At 36.3% G+C, this 18,918-nt stretch overlaps 1 protein-coding gene across 4 annotated transcripts in view; it reads right to left on the bottom strand.

Annotated features, from left to right (window-relative positions):
- Positions 1 to 18,918, bottom strand: part of STK33 (serine/threonine kinase 33) — a 147,430-nt gene that overhangs the window by 43,969 nt on the left and 84,543 nt on the right. For 2 of the 4 annotated variants that reach the window (XM_055317836.1, XM_055317839.1), the window contains exons 4-8: positions 15,751 to 15,864; positions 11,561 to 11,665; positions 6,284 to 6,422; positions 3,459 to 3,547; positions 1,511 to 1,595 (exon numbers count right to left, since the gene is read on the bottom strand). In XM_055317836.1, coding sequence (XP_055173811.1) covers positions 1,511 to 1,595; positions 3,459 to 3,547; positions 6,284 to 6,422; positions 11,561 to 11,665; positions 15,751 to 15,864 — 532 coding nt within the window. The remainder of the gene's footprint in view (positions 1 to 1,510; positions 1,596 to 3,458; positions 3,548 to 6,283; positions 6,423 to 11,560; positions 11,666 to 15,750; positions 15,865 to 18,918) is intronic. The other 2 variants (XM_055317837.1, XM_055317838.1) reach the window with 2 other exon arrangements.

Here is an 18,918-nt window from a genome sequence, read left to right as displayed (position 1 = left end):
CATGAATGTAGGAAAAATCACCGAATGGTACACTTCTTATGGCACTTAAATTGTACTTCAGTAAAGCTGTTAAAAGTCCCACTTAGAAAAATAGTAAACTGTTGCTTTACAAAATACATTTAATCAGTACTCCTTAGGATGTACCATTTGATGGTAATAAAATTGGGTAAGAAATGGAAAGAAGCAAAACACACACATGATTTCAGCATGAATTAACAAAACCAATAATTAAGTTTGGGGTATGATTATCTAAGAGATATAAACAACTATAAGAAGAATCCAGAAAACCAACAAAAACTACAGTCTTTAAAGATAAGAACTGTGAGAAAAAATGCTAAAACAATGAAACTATTTGACATAAGAAAAGAGGAAGCAGCTTGATTAGGGCCATGAAGTAAAATAATGGCAAAATCAAATTGCTCAAGTTTTTTTTTCTTTTTCTTTTTAAATTATAGTTGAATACAAAATTATATTAGTTTCAGTTATAGGACATAGTGATTTGACATTTATATGCATTACTAAATGATCACCACAAAAAGTCTACTAACCATACAAAACTATTACAGTATTATTGACTATATTCCATATACTGTACTTTAAAACCCCATGACTTGTTTATTTTATAGATGGAAAATTATACCCCTTATTCCCCTTCACCTGTTTTGCCCAATCTTCTCCCACCCGCCAAAACTACCAGTTTGTATCTATGAGTCTGTTTCTGTTTTGTTTTGTTTTGTTTGTTCATTTGTTTTATTTTTTTTAGATTTCACATTTAAGTGAAGTCATATGGTATTTTCCTTTCTCTGTCTGATTTATTTAACTTAGCATAATACCCTCTAGGTCCATCTGTGTTGTTGCAAAAGGCAAGATTTCATTCTTTTTTATGGCTGAGTAGTAACATACACTCATACATCCCACACCTTCTTTATCCATTTCTCTACTGATGGACACTTTATCCATTTCTCTATTGCTAAGGACGCTTCTGTATCTCGGCTAGTAAATAATGCTGCAATGAACATGGAGGTACACATATCTTTCCAAATTAGTAGTCTTCGTTTTCTTCAGATAAATACTCAGAAGTGGAATTATTGTCTCATATGGTATTCCTATTTTTAACTTTTTGAGGAATCACCACACTGTTTTCCATAGCAGTTATGCCAATTTGTATTTCCACCAACAGTGCACAAGGGTTCCCTTTTCTTCTCATTCTCGCCAACACTTACTATTTCTTGTGTTTTTTATTTTAGCCATCTGACAGGTGATATCTCCTTGTGGTTTTGATTTGCATTTCCCTGATAAGTGATGGTGAGCATCTTTTCATGTGTCTGTTAGCTATCTATGTGTCTTCTGTAGAGAAATGTCTATACATGTCATCTGCCCATTTTTTTAATTGGATTTTTTTTTTTTTTGGTATTGAGTTTTAGGAGTTCTTTAAGCCACTCAAGTTTTAATCTACATTAGTTGTTCTACCTCTTTATATAGAGAGATCATTTTAAATCTACTAACTTACCCATATAGATAGGAGTCCCACACGTAGTCTGAAGCATGGCTTCACTCCTTCCATGCTTCTTCACTGCTAAGCCAAAATCAGTCACCTGGAAGAAAAAATGCAGTGACCCGTTTTCCTGTCCCAGAGTTTACTCATTCTGAAGGTAGGAGTTCTACCACATTGTCATTCACTGTATTTAATTCAGAGATTCTCAGGATAGAGGGGCTTTGCTTGTATTACTACTAAGGACCTTGCTTTCACTTCCCATCCACCCCCCTCTTTGTGAAGAAGAAACAAATCAGTGGTAAAGAGAAGCATGGTTTCTCCTACCTGAAGCAAACACCCATGATATCAATTGCTCACTCCTTCTAATTAAACTTACCAGTTGAACACAAGAAGTTATATTTTGAAAGAAGGCATTTAGCTTTTTCATATTAAAAAAAGTTATTTTTAAAAACCTCTTTCATCGTAAAATACATTCTGGCCTTAGTATGTTTATTACCTATTTTTTCTGACACTCAAGCTATGTTCCAGTTGAAAGAACTGTTATAAATGCGATCATTATCCTTGTCAAAACTCACAGAAATTGTCCCTTTTTATAATTATTTATAAGACACTCTCTCTGGTAAATACTATCTTTTCTTTACTTAGACCTCCCTTTGTGTTTCTAGAATTTACTAATTAAAACAATTACTACACTATTAAAAACTACAAGAAGCAAGTTAACAGGGGAAAAAAGCGACTGTAGAGCTACAAATCCACTGGAGGCCTGCTGCTGCAACTGCACTCTTTCTGCTCAGTTCCAAATCGGGGCCAGTACACATTCAGTTATTAAATATTCAGTGTGTGCCCTTGGTGTTGTCTCCCAAGTTGGAACAGCCTTGGGCTGAAAGCAGAAAAACAGGCACATTTATTGATCATACAACCAAAGATAGGCTCTTGGTCCACAGTGCCAAGTTTCCAGTGCTTTCTGGAATAAGAAAATGTTCCTATCAATATGTGATAGCACTATTTTTCTAAATAGAAAAATCAATTTCTCCAGGAATTTTCACAATTATCCCACTTGGAACATTGTAATATGTGTCTCTCTCCACAGAAAATCTACATAAATAGCAAATAAACAAAAGGTTTCACGGTCAATTCAGTTCTTTAGAGAGCAATTACTCCTTCATTTACCAAATATTAAGTGAGCACATACTATGTTTTCAGGCATTTCTGCAGATACCAACAGTGAATGAAACATCTGTAATTCCTGCCCTCATAGAGTTTAAAATAAAAATATTCAAGAATATTTATTTACTTTGGTAAAACAACAATGCTGTTAAGCCAACTTACATTACATAGGGATTTAGCTTCTACAACAGAGCAAGTTATTCACAGACAACATTTTATTCCTAAATTAAGACATTCATATATTTTGAAAGCAGCCGCTGTTAAAGTGCTAAGTAATAAATAATGTATCCTATCATTTATTTGACATTAAGGAACACTTAATTTGAATAAAATCTTGAAGAATAAACACTTGGCACATTAATTGTGCTTAGGACATAAATATTAATACCCAGGAAAATTTTCAATGAGAAATACAGACTTTAGTGTTAATTTAGTATCAAAGGCATAGCCAAGGTGTTTTTTTTTTCTAAATCTGTAACACATTTACATCAAATTACCAGGCATAATTTTGAAATTAATTAGAATTCAGAGCATCTGTTTGCTTGCTATTAACTAATGATTTAGAACTATCCAAATGAATATGTACTTTAAAAAAGATTCAATAGCACCACTTAACTTGTAAAATTATTCTTGTCAGTTACAACCTCTTTTGTAAAAATTTTAATTTTTTTTAGCACAAGCCACTTATTTTGCTGCTCAAAAGCTTCCAAAATGTATCTAAAAAGAGGATGTACTCTGCCACTTTGCTATCAAACTGTTTACAGGCAAATATTTACCACAATTTATGATACCTTACCTTTATGTTTAAGTTCATTTCATTGTTATCATCAGTAAAGCTGCTTTTAACCATTATGTTTTCCAGTTTTAGATCTCTATGTACTATATCTATCAAGAAAATAAACAACAGATCAAATGAATAGTGAATAATGGGAAAAATAGAGAGGACATAAAAAGAACAAATAAATATATTTAACAAATTAACATCCCACTGTTAAAAACTTCGAGGAGGGCCAAGCATAATTCTGCCCTGTTCCATTCCCTTATATTCCAATCCCTTTTCTTCATATGTTTATCCTTAAGGAGGCATTTTCTTTGGCTCCCCTTTCTCTCCCCATCTCCCTGCTGCCCCCAGAGGCTTCTCTTCCTGACTGGTGGCCTGGTGAGTGGGGAGGAGGATCTTGCCAAAGGTCAGGCATTCCCAGGTGGAGGGAGACAAAAGTAGTTACAAACACAGTAAGGTTTCCCATATCCTTACATCTTCAAACAGAGGATTATGTCTTTACTTCCATGCACATGTTATTGCCAATCTAAACATTTAACATACTGCAACTTGACAACATATATATAAACTACACTTATTTCAATATATTTTTCTACAACATGAGCCCATACATCATGAGCACATACTTTCCTATTCTTTATATGTTAAAACAAAACAAAACACAAGCAAACAAAAGCCTTGAGACACAGAATCTTCAGTTGAACATGTCAGACATCAGGTAGGATTTTGATGTGCATGCAAATTATCATCAACTTCCTTTGCAGTAACTATTCAGTTCATACCCATAGCAGTCATTTTCCCTGACTTAAACTGGTATGTGTATAACTGCTGGGAAATTGCATTTGAAGAGCCCTGAACTGGAGGTCCCACCCAACCATTTACAGTTCCCTTATACAGCTCCAGGCCTGTGTTTGTGGACTGTGTTTCCCTCACTCCACTGACCCATTCTTACATAAATACAGCAGAGTGAGTCTCCCTTCTACCTTCATTGTTCTTTCTCAATTTTTCTTTGCTATTCTCACCCACTTCAGAATATTTCTATGAAAGGGACGCCTGGGTGGCTCAGAGGTTGAGTGTCTACCTTCGGCTAAGGGCGTGAGCCTGGGGTCCAGGGATCAAGTCCCACATTGGGCTCCCTGAGAGGAGCCTGCTTCTCCCTCTGTTTGTGTCTCTGTATCTCTCTGTGTGTCTCTCATGATTAAATAAATAAAATCTTTTTTTTTAAAAAAAAAAAAAAAGAAGAAGAAGTTCCATGAAAAACCCTGACAACATTATGGATGGCATCATACTGAATTTATAGCTTAATGTGGGAGAACTGACATTAGCATAATAGGAAGCCCTTGGTCTCCTGCCCTTGCAAAAATTGCTGCCCCTGTGTGCAGGGCCCTCCTTTCTTTTTTGTCTGAGTTTGGGTTCCTCAGCTCAAATTTTATTTTCCTCTATGAATCCTTCCCTGACTTTCCAAATCAAATGAGGCACTTCTTTTAATGCTCCTTATGCTCCATATGGCTCTCCATTAGAGAAATTATCATGCCGAATTACAGTTTACTTTCTATATTCCATCTCCCACCAGCCTGAATTCCTTGAGGGGTGGGGCCTGGTCTTTTTATCTTTCTAATTCTAAGACTGATCACAAGCAGGAGGTGCTCAGGAAATATCTGTTGAGTGGACCGCTGGGTTCTAGTATAGCTCTGCTACACCTCCCTGTGTCACTTCAACTCTCTGGAAAAAACTTCTTTCTCATGTGTAAAATGAGAAGGTGCTGTAGTCAAGTAAGACAAACTAACCTTGAAGGAAAAAAAAGGAGTCTTGAGGAAAAGCAGCCGTAGTTACACCAAAAAACAGAAAAGGAACTACAATAATTTTTAAATGTGGCTTTTACAGGAGTAAAACGATTCTGTATGATACTATAATGGTAGAAACATGTCATTAAACATTTGCCAAAACCCACAGAATATCCACCACCAAGAGTGAGCTCTCATGTGAACTATGGACTTTGGGTGATAACAATGTGTCAGTGTAGGCCCACTGGTTGTGGTTGTAACACATGTATCATTCTGGTGGGGATGATGGTAACAGGCAGAGGCTGTGTGAGTATGGCACAGGGGTATATGGATATCTCTGTAATGGCTGCTCAATTTTGCTGCAAATTTAACTGCTCTAAAAATCAACTCTAAAAACAAACCAGGGATACCTGGGTGGCTCAGTGGTTGAGCGTCTGCCTTTGGCTCAGGACGTGATCCCAGAGTCCCAGGATCAGGTCCCACATTGGGCTCCCTGCGTGGGCCCTGTTTCTCCCTCTGCCTGTGTCTGCCTCTCTCTCAATGTGTGTCTCTCATGAATAAATAAATAAAATCCTTTTAAAAAAATAAAACAAAATAAAATAAAAACAAAAACAAAAAACAAAAAAATGCCTAGAATATATAGATTTTTTTTTTAGTTTTTATTTAAATTCCAGTCAGTTAATATACAGTGTAATATTAGTCTCAGGTGTACAATATAGTGATTCAACACTTCCATATAAGTGTTTTGAAATTCACTTTTATTATTGACTCATCTACTTTTGATTTGACAAGATGAACTGTTCTTCAAACTGTTGAATAGAAATATTCATCCTCGTCTGTGTACAATGTAATTGTATACCTGCCTTGTTTCTAATTAAAATATATTTATTATATTTAATTAAAGTTTTAGAATAAAAAATCTAAAAATTTTTCAATAAAATCTTCTATTTTAGTAGGGATTATTTCTGTGACTATGAATCCTGAATACAATCACCTTTCAACAAAAGTGCCTATCTGCATTCACAGAGTCAATGAGCTGGATGACCCTCTTCTTACCCTTACTGTGAAGATAGGCTATAGCTGATGCGAGACTTTGAATGATCCATCTTGTCTCATTCTCTGAAAAATGCCCTTTCCTATCCAGTATTTCTTTGAGTTCTCCATCCTCACAAAGCTCCATCACCAGGTACATTTTCTGACATTACATATTTAAAAAGAGAAAGAGAGAGCAAATTATATAGTTGAGGATTTTTAAAATATATATTGCACATATATTGTAGACATATGATCACAATCTAAACCATCAATCTACTTACTCAAATTATTATCTATCATGCACAAGATACCGTGCAGGATACTAGAGTAACAAGGAGGCATAAAGGCATAGTTCTTAGCCTCAAGGAGCTAAGATACAATACATAGTAGTTATAAATACAATATCATGTGGTGAGTGCTAAAATAAGAGGTATAACCAAAATGGCATGAGGTTAGAGAGGAAAGGAGGCTCTGTTTAAAGCATGCTCACTGAGGAGGTGATATTAAGGGCATGTCTAGATAACTGAATAGGGATTTATGGGTAGAGGATGTGGGTAAGAATGGGCTTAACACATGGCATTAGCAAAGATTCCAAAGACTGACATGGCTATTAAAAGAATAACAAATATCTCCGTGTTAACAGCATTGGGAGTTTGGTGGGGCAGAGAAGAGTGGAGTGCTGAGGGGTGAGGCTAGAAAAAACAGCTTGGTGCCAGGTTGTAAAGACCCTTGGATGTCATGCAGAGGAGTTTGGATTTTTTTCCCCATATGCAATAAGGAACATATGAAGTTTCCTTAGTTGGTGTCTGGAGTGGGGGGAAAGGTGTGTGCTATGACCAATTTTGCATTTCTAAATGAATATTCTAACAGTAACATGCAGCAAGACCCAGCAAACTTTTTCTCTAAAGGTTAGATCCAGATAGTAAATATTCCTGCCTTTGTAGATCACACAGTCTCTTTTGCAACTACTCAGCTCCGCTGTTATAACAGCAGCCATAAACAACACAACAAAACTTTATCTATGTACTCTGATATTTTAGTTTCATATACTTTTCATATGTCATCAAATATTACTTTGAAATTTTTTTCAGCCATTTAAAAATGTAAAAGACTTAGCTTGTGGGGCATGAACATAGGCAGGACACCCTATTGGGCTTGCATGCTGTAGTATGCTGACCTCTGTTTATGGAGGGTACATATGAAGTAAAGAATGAACAAAAGAAGGAGTATAAAGAGCTATGAGAAGAAACAGTGGGACTTAGCAACTAATTAGGTCTATGTGGGGAAAAGCCATGGATGAAATGCCTCTTCCAATATTTGCTGTTTTTGTTGATGTATATTAACATTACTTTAGATTTTCCAAGAGTCAAGTCATTTCTTTTTTTTTTTTATAAATTAATTTTTATTGGTGTTCAATTTACCAACATACAGAATAACACCCAGTGCTCATCCCGTCAAGTGTCCCCCTCCGTGCCCGTCACCCATTCACCCCCACCCCCCGCCCTCCTCCCCTTCCACCACCCCTAGTTCATTTCCCAGAGTTAGAAGTCTTTATGTTCTGTGTCCCTTTCTGATATCTCCCACACATTTCTTCTCCCTTCCCTTATATTCCCCTTCACTATTATTCATATTCCCCAAATGAGTGAGAACATACACTGTTTGTCCTTCTCCGATTGACTTACTTCACTCAGCATAATACCCTCCAGTTCCATCCACGTTGAAGCAAATGGTGGGTATTTGTCGTTTCTAACGGCTGAGTAATATTCCAAGTCATTTCTTGAGTCAAAAACATTCACAGTCGGGACACCTGGGTGGCTCAGTGGTTGGGGGTCTGCCTTTGGTTCAGGGCGTGATCCCAGGATCCGGGATCGAGTCCCACATCGGGCTCCTTGCATGTAGCCTGTTTCTCCCTCTGCCTAGGTCTCTGCTTCTCTCTCTCTCTCTCTCTCTCTCTCTCTCTCTCTCTCTCTCTGTCTCATGTATAAGTAAATAAATAAATTCTTTAAAAAAAAAGATTCATAGTCAACTAAAATACAAGCCTTTTTCATACCTATTTCATACCTTTCATAGACTACCCTCCACATCCCATTTCATCCTCTGCTGCTAAATTTTTGTAAATGTTTCTTTAAGATTTCGGGGTCTGATTCTATTCTATAGCCACTACTAATGCAACTTCTGTGTTCAATCAGAAAGCATGAAAAGAGGAATAGAAGATTAACACCCTTTCTTCCAACAATCAAAATTCTGATTCACCAAACCTCAGGATACTTTGGAATTTCAAAAGCATCTAAAGGATTGTGCAAAGTCTAACACATAAATAAGCTTTTGAACTATGGCATATTTTTTCCACTGATAGCACTATAGGGATCATGGGTACATAAAATAGTAAATGAACTATTTGGAAAGAAAAGTGACTTTAGTAGTGCCTACAGTATAAATTGATGTCAATTTCAAATATGTAAGTTGATAAAAGTATCAATAAAAGTTTTTGAGAAGTATTTTTATAATTGTTAGAAATAATTGTGTAGATCAGGAGAACATTTGGACCCACAAGAAACCATAAGAAACTCTGACTAGATGACAGTACTAATACCAAGGCCTACCCATCAAGTAACAATTTCCATTCATCTTTAAGATGGCTCCTGTAGAAGGTCTAGTGAGTTAGGGATAGGAGGAGGTAGATCTGACCTGTGTAAATCAAGGGCCAGCAATACATTAAAAGAAAATTCAGGGACACCTGGGTGGCTCAGCGGTTGAGTGTTTGCCTTGGGCTCAGGGCATGGTCCCCGAGTCTTGGGATCGAGTTCCGCATCAGGCTCCCTGCGAGGAGTCTGCTTCTCCCTCTGCCTATGTCTCTGCCTCTCTCTGTGTGTCTCTCATGAATGAATAAATAAATGAATCTTTAAAAAACAAACAAACCAGCAAACCAATCACAGATGATGATTTCCTTTGCCTTCAAACTATTTAAGATTTGGACTCCCACTTGAAGTGCCAAGATGAAGTAACAGAGACTAGACTGACCCTCCTTCCTAAAACAACTTAAGAGACAAAACATATAAAACAACAATTTTCTGACATTAGACACCAGGCAGCAAAGGGCGATGATTCCTGAAAGAGGGGACACACATGAAGCAAGGCTCATAATCTTCCTAGCTTACTGTACAGAGAAAGTTTCTAGGCCATGGGGCAGTGAGAAGGAATACTCCCAGCAGTCTTTGTGAACTGAGGAAATGGAGCTGAGAGTCCAGAAAGCACAAGACAACTTAAATTCACAGAGCAGAGTATCAAAGAGGAGAAAGCTGTACATAGAGAAAGCTCCAGAGATTTGCAGAGGCTCACCCTCCAGTCTTCAGCAGAGTACTTCTCAATTCATGTGTATGAGGGAACTACCCAAACCTGGGTAAAGAACCATGCAAGAGGAACAGAGGGAACAATCACTGGAGCTTACACATGGCCAGAAAGAGCTTGTGTTCCCATTGGTCAGAGTAGAAAATCTCATAATTTAGGACATCATCAGGTAGAGTACTTTCAAAGGGTCTTATTTCCTTAGTAAGAAAAAAAGTAGGCCTAGATCACATGCTGCTCTGGTACCATCTAACAAAGCTTAAACCAAGCTTCAGAAGTATCAAACTGTTTACAAATAACTATGTCCTACAATAAAGCTCAAGAGTAGTTACAAGAATATAAAAATATCTAGTGTCCAATCAAAAACTAATAGGCATATAAAGAAAATGGAAAATATAACTGGTAATGGAAAAAAACAACAACAGTTAATCAAAATTGAGCTAGCAATGACACACATGATAAATTAGTAGAAAAGAACATTAAAAGCTATTATAACTATATTTAAGAAGGAGGAGTAAATACTGAGCATGTTAAGTCAAAATGGAAAGATACACAAAAGAATCAAATCATATTTTCCATTGGAAAAGAGAAACAGAACACATCATGTTATAGGAAAAGACTGAGTCTGAAGGCACTGAAACAAAAACTGTTAAATGAAACAAAGAGAGAAAAAATATTGATAAAAATGAATAGAGCATCAGTAAACTGTGGACAATATCAAGCAATCTAGCACGGGCACTTGGAGGCCTGACAGTGAGAGAAGGCAGAAAAAAATACTTGAACAAATAATGGCCAAATATTTCCTAAATTTGATAAAAACTATAAACTCACAGATCCAAGAGGCTTCATGAACCCCAAGCACCAGAAATATGAGGAAAACAATAGAAAGGTACATGAAACCAAATTGCTTAAAACTGACGATAAGGAACAAAACTATTCTAAGAAGATTTGGGGATTAAAAAAAATAACAACCCTATGACTGAACAGAGTAGACTTTTGGCCCCATTGCTGTCTATTGCTCCCATAAAGAATAATTGGTCTTTCACAATTTTTAAACACTCTTAATTAATCAAGTGTAATACATAACTCAAATTGACTATTTCTGCCTTAGAGACTGGCAAAGGAAACAAAGAATAATAGCTTAAACTAAAGAGACAGATGCTTTATATCCATTTTCCCATTTAATCTTTCAACAACCAAAATGAGGTCGATACTATTATTAAACCCATTTTTCAGATGAGCAAACTCAAGCACAGAGAGGTAGAGTAACATCATCTCATGGCTAATGAGTAGTAGAGCCAGGATTTAAATGCACTGGCAAATCTGATGTCAGAGTCCACATGCCTGACCACATATTTTACTGCCTCTGAGCAGAGAAACACCCAAACCCATGGGCACTAAATAATCTGGAGACAGAATGGCAAATAACTCAGGCTTCACAACAACTGAAGATGAAAATTAAAGGCATTTAAAGAGGAGAATGATGATATCTAGGGAAGAAGGAACATTAAACACATTGGTAAAACACAGATGATAAATATCTTCTACACAGTGCTAAATATATCCATGCCAACTTTATTAGAAAGCTAACCTTGCAAAATGGTGAAATATTCCAAAAGACTGTAATGGAGAAACCAAACACCAAAGCAAAAGGAAAGCCATCTCTAAGAAAGCTCTAATCACTATCTGGTGGTATACAAATTGTTTCAATTCCAAGCATTTGTTTGCAACAAGCCACCCAGAAATATCACTATAAATACATCAATCTAATCATCAGACACATAATTATATAATCAATAATAAAAGTCCTCCAGAATGCCCTCCACAATCTCCAGTGACAGACACATGCCAAGGACAGGAGCGGGTGTGCCCGACAGGGGTTACTTCAGACGGGAATAATGTTCATTTGTGACAATGACAACTTTCAAAATGCAGCACCTGATTAAGCCTTACCTTAGGCGTCTCAAACACTTGTTCCAGATGTATAATGTGTTCATGTTTCACACTTTTTAGGATGTTCACCTCCCGTTCAAGTAACTTCACAGCAGAGCTTCCAGCCTTTAGTAATGAGGACACAGAGACTTCACATATGAATGTCACTACTACATCTCTCAATATAAAAGTTACAGTTAGTTTTACATTTTTTCCTAGATTTTCTGGAGAATGTTCCTTTTTTCCTAACTTTTCTGGAGAGGTTCCTTTTTCAAAAGATCACATGCAACTTATTCCCATGATTAGATTAAATTATGGTCTTTCTCTCCTTTGTCCAATTATAAGTTATATATGATTTGACCTCAAGCCACATCTGTTTCTTGGATTGTTTCTCTAAATTAACTACAACATGGTCTCTGTCCCCTGACAGAATTATTCCAATTTTGAACATGCCTCTTGGTATTTCTTTCAAACTCCTGTTAATCCTTTAACGTTAGCATAATAAAACCAAAATCTACTTTGCAGGGGCATCATTTGGAAAAGATAAAAACAAAATGTTTTTCTTTTGTTTTGTTTTGATATACCTTATATATACTTATATATAAAGTATATATATTTATATATAAAAGAAATAATAGGCAGTGAGATTCTATATCTACCCATGCAATATATCACTGCCTGATACCCTCGGCTTCAAAATTACCTGAGAAAGAGAGAGAAAGAGAGAGATATCTTTCCTTCAGACCAATCTATCTCTAGCTTTATCTCCTTACATGTAACCCTTAACCATACCTGATGGCAAAAGGCAAAAGCAGGCACACCCCAGGGAGCACAAATCAGGGTGCGACTGATTTTCTATGAAGTCATCTAAAAAATTCTGGAAGGGTTTTTTGTTTTTTTTTCTACCCTCAGCACCACTCCAATCATCATCTCTATTGATACTTAATTTACTATCCTTATCTGAAGAAAAGTATTGCCATCCTCCACATAAAAATATCCTGCTAAGCAAAATACATCAATCAGAGAAAGACAATTATATGATCTCACTCATATGTGGAATTTACAAAACAAAATAGAAGATCATAACGGAAGAGAGGGAAAAATAAAATAAGACAAAATCAGCAAGAGAGACAAACCATAAGAGACTTTTAATCATAGGAAACAAACTGAGGGTTGCTGGAGGGGAGATGGGTCAGGGGATGGGATAACTGGGTGATGGACATTAAGGGGGGCACATGATGTAATGAGAACTGGGTATTATATAAGACTGATTTATCACTGAACTCTACATCTGAAACTAATAATACATTATATGTTAATTAATTGAATTTAAATTAAAAAAAGAAATTGATCTGAATATCATAAAAAAACCATAAATATATCCTTGAAAAGGATAACAAAAATCTTATCCCACCCCTCCCCATGCCCCCAGCAAGCTTGGAGGATACATAATAGTTTTTAAAGTACGGGAAAGACCTGTATCTGACCTGTATCACAGGTCAAACTTTACCTAGTTAAAATTTTATCTAGGGCCATCCCTGCTTCCAATTGTCTCTACTCTTCAAACATTACTAATCTCAGGAGTGAATAGGAAACCACCTGCCCACTATGCCCTATTGAAGTAGGATGAAAATCACATTTTAAGTTTATCCTAGAGGTTCAAGAGAAAAAGTAACCAGGAGGAGTGAATTCTTACCTAGACTAGATGTGGAAAATTACCACAATTTCTCCTAATATCAGTCTCAACTCTGCTTCACCTCCTTCCCCAAATGGCTTGACCTGTATATAATGCAGTAATATATTGTCCAATTCATATAATGACTATATAAATTTATTTTACTATATTGGTGTTTGTAAGTGTTCATCATCAATATGTGTGCACAAGATTATGACTATCTATAGGTAACTGGCTGCACAACCCTTAAAGAGAAGCCCACTCATTGTCCACTCCAGGAGAAACCTGGTGAGGAACAGAGTGACTACAAGTGAACAGTATAGTTCATAGTTGTTGAAAAAGTGGTTCAAACTGGAAGAGCAGGTAGGATAAACAATCACAGGAGGAAATAGGGAATCAAAGGAAAGAAAAGGATGGGAGAAAAGTCGTTCAGAACCGCATACATCAGGAGACAGTACTGAGACTTACATCTAGCTAAGCCATCCCTAGCCCACAGGTCTACAACTATACACACTGAGAACCAGCCCTTACTTTCAACTCACGCTGGAAAACTTTACCCTAAGGATCTATACCTTAAAAACTACAGAACACTTCTGAAAGAAATTGAGGAAGACACAAAGAGATGGAAAAATATTCCATGCTCATGGATTGGAAGAATTAATATTGTGAAAATGTCAATGTTACCCAGGGCAATTTACACATTTAATGCAATCCCTATCAAAATACCATGGACTTTCTTCAGAGTTGGAACAAATCATCTTAAGATTTCTGTGGAATTATAAAAGACCCCAAATAGCCAGAGGAATTTTAAAAAAGAAAACCATATCTGGGGGCATCACAATGCCAGATTTCAGGTTGTACTACAAAGCTGTGGTCATCAAGACAGTGTGGTACTGGCACAAAAACAGACACATAAATCAATGGAACAGAATAGAGAATCCAGAAGTAGACCCTCAACTTTATGGTCAACTAATATTTGACAAAGGAGGAAAGACTATCCACTGGAAAAAAAGACAGTCTCTTCAATAAATGGTGCTGGGAAAATTGGACATCCACATGCAGAAGAATAAAATTAGACCATTCTCCTACACCATACACAAAGATAAACTCAAAATGGATGAAAGATCTAAATGTGAGACAAGATTCCATCAAAATCCTAGAGGAGAACACAGGCAACACCCTTTTTGAACTTGGCCACAGCAACTTCTTGAAGATACATCCATGAAGGCAAGAGAAACAAAAGCAAAAATGAATTATTGGGACTTCATCAAGATAAAAACCTTCTGCACAGCAAAAGAAACAGTCAACAAAATGAAAAGACAACCTACAGAATGGGAGAAGATATTTGCAAATGACATATCAGATAAAGGGCTAGTATCCAAGATCTATAAAGAACTTATTAAACTCAACAGCAAAGAAACAAACAATCCAATCATGAAATGGGCAAAAGACATGAACAGAAATTTCACAGAGGAAGACACAGACATAGCCAACAAACACATGAGAAAATGCTCCGCATCCCTTGCCATCAGGGAAATACAAATCAAAACCACAATGAGATACCACCTCACACCAGTGAGAATGGGGAAAATTAGCAAGACAGGAAACAACAAATGTTGGAGAGGATGGGGTGAAAGAGGAACCCTCTTGCACTGTTGGTGGGAATGTGAACTGGGGCAGCCACTCTGGAAAACTGTGTGGAGGTTCCTCAAAGAGTTAAAAAATAGATCTGCCCTACGACCCAGCAATTGCACTGCTGGGGATTTACCCCAAAGATACAGATGCCATGAAACGCCGGGACACCTGCATCCCAATGTTTATAGCAGCAATGTCCACAATAGCCAAACTGTGGAAGGCGCCTCGGTGTCCATCGAAAGATGAATGGATAAAGAAGCTGTGGTCTATGTATACAATGGAATATTATTCAGCCATTAGAAACGACAAATACCCACCATTTGCTTCGAGGTGGATGGACCTGAGGGTATTATGCTGAGTGAAATAAGTCTGTCCGAGAAGGACAAACATTATATGGTCTCATTCATTTGGGGAATACAAAAATTAGTGAAAGGGAATAAAGGGAAAGGAGAGAAAATGAGTGAAAATATCAGTGAGGGTGACAAAACATGAGAGGCTCCTAACTCTAGGAAATGAACAAGGGGTAGTGGAAGGGGAGGTGGGCGGGGGTTTGGGGGTGACTGGGTGATGGGCACTGAGGGGGACACTTGGTGGGATGAGCACTGGGTGTTAGGCTATATGTTGGCAAATTGAACGCCAATAAAAAAAATTAAAAAAAAAAACTTTACCCTGATTTGGTTATATTGGTTATGTTAGTTAATCCTTCAGTTGCTTTTCTCAGATAGCACTTGTTTTCTTGAGTTCAAGAACTGGTCCCTTCCCAGAAGGCCAGGGAAATGGCCACACTTCTCCAGGGCAATAGCCCAGGGCTTGCCCTTTGGGTCAGCTGTGTCAACTATACCACCCACCCCACCCTGCCCTGGCACTGTGTCCTCAGTGTCCTGCTGCTAATAATTCTTACCTTGTCTTTGTTCACTTTTTTAATTGCCCACTTAGTTTCTGTTTCCTTGTCTATAGCTTCAATGACCATTCCAAAGCTCCCCTGTCCCAATATTCTTCCAAAGGTATAGAATTCCTGGATAAAAAATAAGAGCTCCTTTGTCTCTTTCTGCCATTCATCAGGTGTTAAAAATGAACACATAATACTGACAGATATCTACCCAAGGGAAGAGAGTTTCTGCTCCAAGGTAAAATCAAATAGAAGATACCACATATTTGCTTTAATATTAATAAACACATCTTAATTAACCAAAAATAAATTTTGACAAATTTCATTAAATGTCCTTTGGTGGAAAACCATAAAAATCCTAATGGAGAAATATGAAAAACCTCAAAAGTATAAAAATGAATTTCTTACAAACTATTATATTATGGAAACATCTTTGTAAGAAAAAGGAGGAATGGAATATTAATGTGTGTGTGTGTGTGTATAAAACACATACACTAGAGAAATTATCTCCAAATTCTGAGAGCTATACTATAAAATCAACACATATTAACCATTGAATACTGCTTTTCTGTTTATCAAGTAATACTTTATCTTCATTATTTCTATCAAAACTTGCTTTTGTTGTTTTATTCCTTTTGTTTTGGAAAAAGCAATATCTGACAGAAATTTTAATATAAGTCAGCACTGTGAAGAAAATAAAAACCATTCATAGTAACACTATCTGGACCAAGAATCCTTCTGCTTATTATTTAACTTCTGATGGTAACTACACTTATCATCATGAGCACAGTGAAATGAGCAGAACATTGAATCACCGAGTTGTATGCCTGAAACTAATAAAACATTGTATGTCAACTACAATTCAACTTTTTTAAAAAAGCATAGTGCCTGACATAGTAAGCACTCAATAAAAGTTAATATTATATATAATATTATATGATATATAATATATATACATATATTTAAAAGAATGCACTGTTTTTGCGAACACCCAGCATCCTGGTTCACATTGTAAAATAACAAACAAGTAACTCATTTATATTTCCATTTCTTGTGAATTTGGTTGAGGGGGAAGTCAGTCTCCTTGATCTAAATCAGTATCAGGGCATTAAGAATTTCTGGACATACCATGCCTGGGGATTAGAACATGACAAAACAGCTGAAGAAACGCCACTCAGTGAAGCCTCTGCTGGTTCAGCAGCCAGGTCCTTTTCTGGAGATGCTACTTTATCTCTCTGCAACCACTTTCACCTTTACCACACACCAGATAAATTAGCTGCTAGTCTTCACTTTCTGCTGCTTACATTCCTGTTTTACTTGTATAAGGAAAGATTCAATGCTCAACTAATTACTTACCTGCTTCGTGAAGGGGTTCCCTGACTGACTGCACCATGGATTATTCCATTATTTTGACTTCCTTCAGCACATATGCACTGGTCCTCAAGCACTATTACTCTCTTTCTTACAAACACTTTGGTTCGTGTTTTTCTTCCCAAAAAAGTCTAGAAACTTCTTAAGAAGCTGTTCCTTTTGATTCCTTTAAAAAGCCTACCCTGAAACTTTGTAGGTAAAATATTCATGCTTAGCACATAGGAGGAAAAGTGAAAGGAAGGAAGGACTGTTTAGCTTCAACATGTTAGACTTTGTTCAGATAGTTCTTTTGTGACACATATTTTAAACAAAAATGGGATAAAACACAATTCCTGTTTTCTCAGAATCTGTAATCTACTCAAGAGACAAGATTATCACTTAAATTGTAAAGTCTTAAATTAAAAAAAACAACAACAACAACAACATTGGGGCCAGAGACCAGAGCTAAAATACTGGGAGAATAAGGGAAAACATTATAAAAGAGGCAGCTTCTGAGATTGGCATGTGAGGGAACAAAGGCAAGTAATTGAGAACTTTTTTTCTATAATCCAAGCAAAGCAAGGAAGGCATTCCAAAGGAACAGTAGTGCAAATAGTGCAAATGGAATGAATGAGTGAATTTGTTATGAATGAGTCAATCAATAAATCCAGTCAGCAAGCCAGCCAGTCAGAAACCTTCCACATATATACACCTGTAAGAGAAGTGACAGCTATGTAGAGTTGAACTCTAGAGGAAAAGCTTTGGATTTATAGTCTTGAATGTCATGAATGGCAACTCCTAGACTCATACAGGGTATATTCTGCCCAAGGGATGGTCCCCAAGGCACTACTTTCAATGATTTATAATTACTTTGGCTCCTCTTTCTTCCTACTGCCATTTAATAGTGAGAATCAGTCAGAAAACTAAGATGACTAAAATAAGACAAAACATTTTATTTTTTATCATATTTATATGCAAGTCCCAACTACCTATTATGAAAATGAGTCAAATTTCAATTTAAATGGTCACTTATCCTTTTTGTTTTCCACAAACAAAATGATCTAAATTCTATAACCATTTCCCCAATTTCTCTTGCCCTTTAAAAACTGAACTTCCATTTGCTCTTTAAACATATAGAACTACAACCTGGACACAGTATTTTAATAATGTTTAAATGGGATTTTTTAAATGAGGAATCAATATAGAAGCAGCCCAACTGTCCAACTGGTTTCATAAACTAATCTTTTTCTTCAACTAACTGCTTTGACATCATTACATCTGTGAAAATAAGGAGAAAATGACTTCTTGTTGATAATAATTTTAAGAGGATGTTTTAAAAATGGTAATGTAGGTCTATTTTTATTGATATAGAAATCCATGATATAGTGTAGAGTGTGAAAAAGCACATATGATACGATCCCATTATGAAAATGTGTGCATGTGAGGGTGCCAATACTGGTATTTGGAGAGATGGTCATCTAAATATTAAGAGTAGTTATCTCCGGATAGTAGAATTTTGGATGAGTATAACTCTTTTTTTATATATATACTCTTCTAAAGTGTTTAAAAACTTTAAAACAAACCTGTCCATTTAATGGGAGGAGAAAAACTTCAATTATACCAGTTAAGGTTATTTCTTAAAAATATGTATATATTTGAAATATTTCATAATTTAAAACAGGAAAAAACTGAAAATAAAAATAAAATAACACTTAATATATGCACAGAAAAAACTAAGATAATAAATGTTAACATTGGTTATATCTGGCTCATGATTTTTACTTTTTTTTCACTTTTCTATTTCTTCCTACTATTTTACAATGAATACAT

This window comes from Nyctereutes procyonoides, unplaced genomic scaffold (genome assembly GCF_905146905.1).
Source record: "Nyctereutes procyonoides isolate TBG_1078 unplaced genomic scaffold, NYPRO_anot_genome, whole genome shotgun sequence".
Taxonomy (NCBI): Eukaryota; Metazoa; Chordata; class Mammalia; order Carnivora; family Canidae; genus Nyctereutes; species Nyctereutes procyonoides.
Note: the sequence above shows the minus strand (reverse complement) of the source record. Positions and strands in the feature narration are given on the sequence as shown.